Genomic DNA, 9853 nt, shown 5'->3' with positions numbered 1-9853 from the left:
AAAAAAGAAAGAAAAATTGTGTGATGATTATTATTACCTTTCAGAAATTCCATTGGAAAATTGAGAAGAAGACATAGCTATGGTCAAAAAAGAGGAAATGGGAATTTCTTTTAATGGAACATTTTCAGGAATGTGAAGGATGGCTTGGATATGATTCCTGTCCCTATTTCTGGACCATTGCACAATGTGGGAACACAGAGCAAACTCTTAGCATCTCTGGAGAGAGCTGTGCACATTCCCTGGTGAATGTGCACATCAGGAGGCATTTCTTACGTCAGGAGGCATTTCTTATAGGCCAGCAGGTGAATCTCATCGCTGTCAGGATGCTGGTGGTTCCGTGTGTTCATCTTAATGGTGTTCACTTACTCATACAGAAACGAGAAACGCGAACAAGATGGAGCCACCAGCCATTTTATTTTCCTTTGTCAGTATTAGGAAGCATCAAAGTTCATATTATATTTAGTGTGAATAATGAGCCTTGGAGAGGCAATGCCCCATGCTGTGCAGGGTAAATGGTATATTCCCTCCTGATCCCACTGACGCTGTAAACAAAGGAGACTTCTGCTATAAATAGGACCTGGGTCAGGAAACGCTTCATGCAAGTATTAATAATCAATGCACTACACAGTGTAAGGTGAGGACCAACGCAATTATCATCCAGTTAGGAAAACCAATGAAATCCCGAGGAAACGAAGAAATGACTTCCTTTGCTCTGGGTAGCAGTTGGTGTGACCAGGATGACGGGTTTCTTTATTAATTTAATTTTCCCTGTTTGCACTAATTTAGCTCCACAGTTAACACAGGGGCACTGGAGCCTACTTTAAGAGTCAGCCCTTGGAGCACAGGAGCTAGCCTCATTTGCAAACTCACCATACGACTGGAAGCAACGCTAGAAGACAGAGCTGCCCAAGCCAATCGCTGCCCGGCGCAACCTGTGGCAGGCTCCAGGGCCCAGGCTCCCGCTGCCCCGGGAGCGGGTTCCCTCCCCCTCAGTCCTCCTCGACGACAGTGAGCCTGGCTGCTGCTTTCCCTGCACCTGTCGCACCACCGCCCGGCTTTGGCAGAGTGAAATGAGGAGACAGCTGGAGTCATTATAGTTCCTCTGTTTGAAGGTTGCCCAAATGAAAAACAAACAAACAAATCTGGTGAGTTTCATGTTTCTTTTAAGTGTACAGAAATGCAGCTGCTAAGTGGTGTAGGAGATCAAAGGAGCCTTTTAAATTCAGGACACCAAAGCGTTCTTCCTGGCTTGATCCTTGGTGGAGATTTGTTAGAAAACTTTAGAAGAAAGTTGCGGAAGAGGATTTTAAGTCTATTAAACTTATGTGAATTGTGAAAAGTTCTTTATAAAGCTCATTAAGTGTCCTCATTGCTGATCTCTGTGGAGAATGTAGTGAGCTCAGAAGTTGTATTTTGGGTGGCAGATGTCAAGCGCATAGTTTAAAAAATCTTATTTTATAGAATGATAAGCTATTATGATTGATTGCCTATTAATTGTCAGTTTCTTAGACAGAAACAAAGATGTATTCTAAAGCATGCAGCAATTTCAGTGCTTTGAAATGAAGATGAATTTTAGACCCCAAGTTTGAAGTTTTGTCTTAAAGTATAAAGATGTTATATAGGTAAAATAACTAGCATATTATTTTCAGTGCACATTGCATATTTTAAATAGCTTTGACTCCAATGATTAGGGCAAACAAAATTTGTATATATTATTTTCGATCAGTACCTTAGTTGTTAATTTTCTTAATATTTCCATTTTTAAAAGAATGTAAAATTATTTATCATTGTAGATTGCAACAGAAAAAGGAAAGGATAGTAATTGAATATTTAAATTTTCTTATATTTTTAAAGTTGCAGTTACAATTTTATTTTGACCAGAATTGGTTAAATTGCTGGTTTATAAATGGTTTGTACTTGAAAGTTACTTTTCTTTAATTTGACATGCTTTAAATGACTTCATCATGTTACTCCTCTATTTAGCAGCAGAAAATTAAAAAATATGCTATATGGGTAGAATAGCATAGCAAATGTGTCTTGTATAATACATTTTAGTTGTTCTTGATTATATTTGCATGTGTGATAAAATCTATCTTGGTTATTCTGAGATTTTTTTATTTTCTATTTGTTCTCAAACTCAATTATTTGCTTTTGGCTAACTTTTTTTTGGCTAAAATAATATATCTGTATCTAAAAAAATAATTTTCACCTGGGATTGTTTTAGTCCACAAGTTTAATTGAGAACTGTTTCACACTTAGTTATTTTGGTCCAGTTGGAATCTTATTTTGACAGCTTTAAGGGGTTTGCTGGGGAGGTGGGGAGAGAAAATGAGTGTGGAAGAGGCTCTTGAATTAAATAATGTATAAAGGTTAAACATCAAACACTCATGACTGCCATCATCATAATTCTAAATCACAGCTGAACATGGATATGATTTCTTCCTCCAATAAATCCTAACCTCCTTGATGTATTTTTTCTTCCGTTGACCTGATTTTCATTTTCTTAGCCTCTGGGATGTAGCTCCATAAAAGGTAGGTTTGAGGACAAGAGCCCCCAAAGGTAGGTTTTCATTTCAGATTTATACCAGACAGCTTACCAAAGGAATTCCAAATGAGGTCCTGGTTGGTGGTCTTATCAAAGTTCTGAGCTATAGCGCTGGTTGGTCATCCAGTGGAAAGCAAGTGAATACATGTATGCACCTTATTGCAAGAGAAACTCTAGTTTTTAAATGATGTGTGTAGAATTTCTCAAAATGAAGTTAAAAAGAGTTGATACCCATTCAACACAAAGCCATTTTTTATTTGTTCCCCCCAAATTTGAGGAGTAATTCACAAACATTTTAATTTGGTGATTGGAATATGATTTGGCTGTTGGGAGGGAACTGTGATTGCCCATCTTCTGCTTTCTGTGTAAAATGCCACCAATTTTCTTATTTTGGTATCCAACAGTATATGTTTAAGTTTTCATTTTCTAATTTACATTTTTAAAATAAAGCCATTCAATTTCTCAAATAAAGCCTCTAATATTTGTAAATTAATTTCATTAGAATTTTGAGTGGGATATGTGTTACTCATGGGAGATCATGGGAGTTCAAAACTTTATCAAAGTTGCCTTTAAAATTCATGTTACTTTGAAAAAAAATATTTAAAAAATGGTACATGTTCATTGTAGATAAATTAGACGATGTAGAAAAGTACAAAACTGGTTATAAAAACCACTCAGTCTCAATAGGTAGAAATAGTTATTAAATGTTATTGTGTATTTATTCACATGAAGTATGAATATTTTTTAAAAAGTGGAATCATACTATATACAAACTGTATTCTGCCTTTTCCCATAAATCATTAATTATTTTCAAACAATCTTGGTTATTTTTAAGTAGCTACATAATGGATAAGCAGTAACTCTTTAAAATATTCCTTTGTTGACATTTAAAGTTTCATTTTATAGTAAGTGGATACAACAAGATTTGCTTGGTACAGTGCGTTTTAGATATTGAAAATATAAGCTCTTCCCTATTTCCAAAATGTGGATGCTTCATTATGGATAAAGAAGGCTCTTTAAGTGATTTTTATACCTTCATTTTAATTTTGAAGATAAACATAGTAAACACCTGTTATAGCTAATACTAATTGAGTTCTACAAAGATCATTTAAAAAGACTTAATAGGCCATTAATACATCAAGGGAACACTTTGTAAAGAGCCTCCATTACAAATCATTTAGAACATTTCTCTTCCTGGACGGTACCATTACATTTGTAAATGTACTTGCAAGCAAATAGGATATTTGGCTTTATTAAAATTCTCAAGGTACTTTTGACATTACTACCTCTAATATAACAATAGTAATGTCAGCTGAGGTTTATGGTTTTAGGTCGGTTATAAAATCAGTAGGGAATGATGGATTTTTGAAAACTAATTATCAGCTACTAGCTTAAAATAGCATCTGGCTAGCAGTCCCTGACTCAACAGTTCCCCACTTTACACTAACCGTCTTAGGAAGACATTTTAAAAGATGAATTCATAATACTTCCAAAGACCAGTACTGATAGTTAACCTATTGCTAGTTTCGGGGAAAAAGTTCACTGCACTAGAAAATACCAATGATTCAAGTTTCAATGTGACTAGAAAATAGGAATAAATCACTTTATATCTTTTCTTGTGTTTGTCTCCTAATTCACAACCTTATCATCTATACCAAACAGGGAATTGGGTCTGCATCCTTTTCTTGGGTGCTCTTTTTGAGGAAGCCCAAGTACTCTATATATGCTTCTCCTGGATATTAGTATTTCTCCTTGTAAAACTGTCAGAGATGGCAGACCACGTTACGTGGAGAGAGAGAGGATGGAGAATTACCAGTCGTGCTGGCATCTTGCACCCCTTGGTAAAGCTCTGCAGGCAGGCTGAGCGACTGGGAGAAACCTCAGAGGAGTGCGTACCGAGTGGAGGGTTTTGATGTACCCCGGCTCTTCAGAATAGTGCAGGTGGAGGCTGTCTCCCAAAAGGAACAGTGCCTTTTGGAAAGTATGTGTATGTGTTTGTGTGTGTTCACGTGCATGCGTGCTTCACACAAAGTTCCTGCATGTCCTAGAGGTGGCCTTGCCTTTAGAGCATCAGAAACCCAAAAGGTGTAGGTAGGAGAAATGCTCAGTCAGTCTACTTCCTAGCAGCAGATCTGAGCAAGGGACTTGACCAGTGGCCAACGAGACCAATAGTGAGGCCAAGGGGAATTCTTAATATCCCCTTGTCTGTTGACAAATACCTGGATGAATTCTTTTGTTATTGAGATTGAGTGCAATTCTGTTAGATAACACATGCATTTAAAAAACACTAGAAGGAAGATAATCTGGCCATCCTCTGGATGATGAGGTTATGTAATTTTGAATGATTTTCATTTTGCTTTAAAATAACCTGCTCATGACATTTTAATAATCGGAAAAATTAAGGTTATCCTTAACTAAGAGAACAACTGAAATAAGTTTATATTCATTGAATTTCAATAAGAAGATGTCAAAACGTCTATTTTCCTTTTGGAGTCTCCCTTAGTGTTACCTTTTAGTTTATCACACATAAATTGGTTAGGTATGGTGGTAAGGAGACAAAGATTGCTCAGTCACCCAGATTTTCTTCCTTCCTGGAGTAGTGACACCACAAGCCACACCTGAATCAACTCTTTTAATCTCAATAGTTTCCCCCTTCCCCCCTTGCTCTGGTTAGAGAATGTCAGAGTGTGCTGGGCAACCAAGGTTATGTGATCTGGTGGGCCAGATCCGATTAATGTTTTTAATTGTGTTTTCAAGATGTAACACACCCAGGGAGATTTGTTCCAGATGAATGCAGCACAAAATGAAAAATAAAATAAAACCCCCTCCAAGCACAATATTGTTCTGAATATTTCTTTGAGACATCAGCAGGTTTTAAATCACTGGAAGATGGACTGAAGGCATTCTCCACATCATTGTGCCTTTCCCAGTAATTTGAAATACTGTTTAGTTTTAAATGTTTTTCTGTGTAGCCCTATTCTCTACCTGTCATTGGTGATCTCACCTATTATATTAAAAAAAGGTATCAGGAAAAGGTATTTGACAAATCATAATGCGGATAGTTATGACTCAAGAGTATTTCATCTGACATAATTTTTTAGTACATAAAAATTTCTGCATGTTTTTGTGTGTATGTGCATACTTTCTAAGGTCAAAGACAATACAAAAGGTTTGTTTAGAAAATGTTAATTGTGAAATGCATGTGTAATAGAGCAAACCATTATATAAAAACTATTGAAACAAATACACATGACTGTTTTTTGTAAAAATACCACCATTTTGGGGGGATTTTTGCAAATATCAAATCATGGAGTTTAATTATGTGGGAATTTCTGGTAGTAATTAGATTCTTTATGTGATACATATCGTATAAAGTAGAAATAAATAATATTTAAATTGGTTCTTAGAGTGTGCAAACAGAAGCCAATTTAGGGGGAGGATATTTTTGAAAGTAAGTTAATTTGGATTTAGGTTAGTAAAGATCTCACACACACACATTAGACTCGCAAACTGACTGGTTTCATCTTGGTGCTCTTAGTTTAATAAGCAGTTGTTACAAATGACAACTAAGGAGATTTCTTTGCATATTAAGATATTACTCCATAACTAATGCCATTTTGGTTTGTTATTGTTGGGGAGTCTCAAGATTTATCTCCAGGGCATTTAAATGCTGAAAATGCAATAAAAAATCTAGGGTTTTTACTTCTCTTTGATCTTGCAATAATTTGCCTTTTCGCTTTGGATTTCAGTAGCCTTAGAAAAGTAAAAACGTCCTTAAACTCTCTCTTACAATTTAGAGTTAAAAAAGAACGTATTGTAATCAGGAGCGTTAGGTGTTTGAGAAATAAAACTCTGTTTAGGAATAGATTACATGTTATATCAGTTATCCAGAATGTAGAAAATTACTTTGGTTGAGTGTGGACTAGGAGATGTGGTCTTTATCCTGGAGGAGATCGTGGGGAAAATTTGCACACATACTTAAGAGAGTTACTAAATTGTATGTTTCAGATATGCCTACTGATACATTTCAAATAATTAATAACAGGCCTCTTCATTGCTACCTTAAGCTCCACTTTCAGGTAACTCAATGAAATTGTGCTATGAAATTCTTCCTACTAGAGATTCCATAATCTCTAAAACAAAAGAAATAATATAAACCCATTTTAAATGTTTAGGCCCTGGTCACTAATACTGAGGCTTTGTTTCCGATTAAGATTTCTATAGGAAGTTAAAATCACACAAGCATAACAAACAGCATGAGCATCTCTGGATAAAGAATGTAACTATCTGAGCCAAGTGGGAGTAGTTGTCTTTATTTTTTAAAGCTAATCACATGAGGAGAATTAGTTGTTGACAGTGATCTGGAGGTAAGTGTGGAAACTAGGGATCTTTATAACCTTAGCTATCACACAGTTGTCTTGACAGCCATATTCACTCCTTACAGACACAAGTGTCTGGGTGTGCTCTTTCTTTACCTTTAAGTTCCTAAGCATCCCTTTGAAAGCAAAATTTTCCAGTACGTAGCTATCCGAAAAACAGATATTTAAAGGTGATGATGATTCAGGAAGCTAATAGAATAGGAACTGTTTTAAGTTGTTCTTTCAATCTGAATATAGTTGCTAAAATAATGATGTAGTTTGGTTTCAGTATAAAAAAATAAAATATATACCAAGAATGCTTTTTTTTTCTTTCAGTAAGTCTCCAAAGGACTAGAGAAAACTTCCTGACCTGTATCATCAAAAGGATATGAATTGTGTACAACCCTAGATTTTAGTTGGAAATTTTTGGTGAAATGGGCAAATTATTTTCTCATTCCCTGTATTCTTTGTAGGTTCATTGCATTTCTGTTAGTTTCTTTGGACACAGTAGATGTATACTAAAATTCTCTAGAAAAACCTTTCTCCGTAAACATTGGGAGACCTTGCCAGTTCTAAATCGACAATTTGGCAAATGTGGAAATCAACATTGTTGCAGAGAGGCTAAAATTTCACAGGCAAACTGTTTTCTGTGTACCATTTGATCTCGTGGCATTTGAAGAGAAAATCTTTTTGAGATTATTAATTTATAGCAAAAACTGTTGCGTAACCTGCCAAACTATGGCTACTGTTTTCTTTAAGTGAAACTTGCATTTCTCACTTTTTGTGAGTAGTGACTTTATCTTTTACAGAATTTATAGCAAACAGAGAAGTTAAAATTGAAGATGGAGTTGAAACATCCTTTCACTTTTTTTTTAAGGTTGTTATTTTAGTTTATGATTTATGTAGGCCTCCTCCTGCTCAAATCTCATTTTGTAGCTTGCCTCAATCAGTATTTATCAAAGTGGGAGCAAAAAAATAATTCCTGGAGGTGGATCCCTGGGATCTGCCTATTCAACAGTCATCTCTAGGTAAACTTTGAGAGTTGATGCTTTAGGTGTTTCAGGTGCTTTGAAAGAAGATGAAATACATGCACCTCCTTCCCACGTCCACTCCCATACAGTAGATATTTACTCAGCATTTTGACAAAGGGTTTCATATGGAAGAAATTAACCTGGGTAGCTAAGATTGGATGGTCTAAGAGTTCAGTGTATGCAGTGCACCAGAGGTTAAAGAAGAGCTGACATGTAATCCTAAAGGATGAATGTAGATATAATAATCATGGAGAGAAATTTTCATGACATTTCCTGAATTTTTAAAATAAGATGTCAGTTTTCAGTATTATTGTCAGTCATTGTCATACTGTCATCATTAGCAGTGGCAGTTTAAAACATTGTGATTTTAAAGTTGTGTTAAAGAGGTCTAAATGGTTTCCAAACTGAGGGGAAGATCTTGACCTAGAGCTGACAACTTACAGCAGAGAAATATTCATATGTAAATAAGTTAATGCTAAAATCTAATAATATAAAATTCAATCATTTGTACCCCTGTTGGCGTTTTTCAACTGAAATTTTGACTCTTCACAAGTCAAAAGAATGGTTAAATATATAGGCACCCCAAAACAAACATAACACGCACACCATCTTGATATGCTACTGAAAACAATAGTATGCGATAAGTAACAGGAGAGGAACGGGCTATTGAATCTGCTGATTTGAGACTTTTAAAAATATATAAATTTTACATAATGAAATAAACTGTATGAATTGAGTCATATGAGTGATTTGTGGGGGAAACAGTATTTAATAGTGTTCCAGGAGGGCCGATAAAGCAAATTTTTAGTATTTGGGAGTTCTTAACATTAAGTAGCTCATAACTACTGTGTTTCTCCAAAAATACAACCTAACCGGAAAACAAGCCCTAGCATGATTTTTCAGGATGGCATCCCCTGAACATAAGCCCTAATGTGTCTTTTGGAACAAAAATTAACATAAGACCTGGTCTTATTTTCGGGGAAACATGGTATTAGTAACCCCATAATTTATAATATGCTAAATACCATTTTAGACACACAGATGTTAGAAGGGAAGTTAGGCAGAGTTCTAAACTTTGCCTGGGGAAGTTATGGAAGGTTTTTCAGAATAGATGACCCTAGAGCTGCTTATAGATAGTATGTGCACAAGAAATATTTGCATAATATCATTAGTATTGCTCCTCATGAAAATTGACCTGGAATTAGATATATTTTAGGTTGTTTTTTCAGTGGGTTTGGTTTAACTTTAGTCTATGGCTTTGGATAGCTTAGTTTTCTCCCTTTCTTCCTGTCTGTAAATACAATTGAGGTAGCAATGACACCTAGTTGGGGCTTTGATCAAATGTCTCTACTGCTGTTCAGCGTGCATTTAAGTTTTAGAAATTCTGGGTATTTATACAAATAAGTGTGGAAATGTGTTGAAGGATGCTGAGTTGCAGCTTTTGCGAATGGGAAAAAATGTCACAGAAGGATATGTACTTAAAGGATAGTTTGAGATTTTTAAAAAAGTTGAATAGATGATGGGTGTGTCTGCTAAGCAATACTGTGTGTCTTTTTGTGTGTGTGAGTTTCTATGTATATCTTTCTTTTTCTTTTTTTTAAAATTTTATTTTTAATTTTATTAAATTTATTGGGGTGACATTGGTTAATAACATTATATGTTTCCAGTGTACCATTCTATAATACATCACATGTATATTGCATTGGGTATTCACCATCCCAAATCTAGTTTCCTTCCATCACCATACATTTGACTTCTTATACCCTTTTCTACCTCCTCCCCCTCCCCTTTTCCCTCTGGTAATCACCATACTGTTGTCTGTGTCTATGAGTTTTTGTTTTTTATCTTATTTGTTCGTTTGTCGTTTTCAGTTTTACGTCTTACATATGAATGAAATCATATGATTCTTGACTTGTTCT

General features: G+C 35.3%; 1 protein-coding gene across 1 annotated transcript in view; it reads left to right on the top strand.

Annotated features, from left to right (window-relative positions):
- The first annotated feature begins 1029 nt into the window (after positions 1-1029).
- The window catches only part of TRPM3 (transient receptor potential cation channel subfamily M member 3), an 821435-nt gene continuing 812611 nt past the window's right edge, over positions 1030-9853 (top strand). Inside the window, exon 1 of the mRNA XM_081066264.1 lies at positions 1030-1145. Within this exon, the coding sequence (XP_080922390.1) occupies positions 1122-1145 (24 nt within the window). The 5' untranslated portion in view covers positions 1030-1121. The remainder of the gene's footprint in view (positions 1146-9853) is intronic.

This window comes from Rhinolophus hipposideros (assembly GCF_964194185.1).
Source record: "Rhinolophus hipposideros genome assembly, chromosome: 11".
Lineage (NCBI taxonomy): Eukaryota > Metazoa > Chordata > Mammalia > Chiroptera > Rhinolophidae > Rhinolophus > Rhinolophus hipposideros.
The sequence above is the reverse complement of the archived record's forward strand: the minus strand, read 5'-3'. Positions and strand labels throughout refer to the sequence as shown.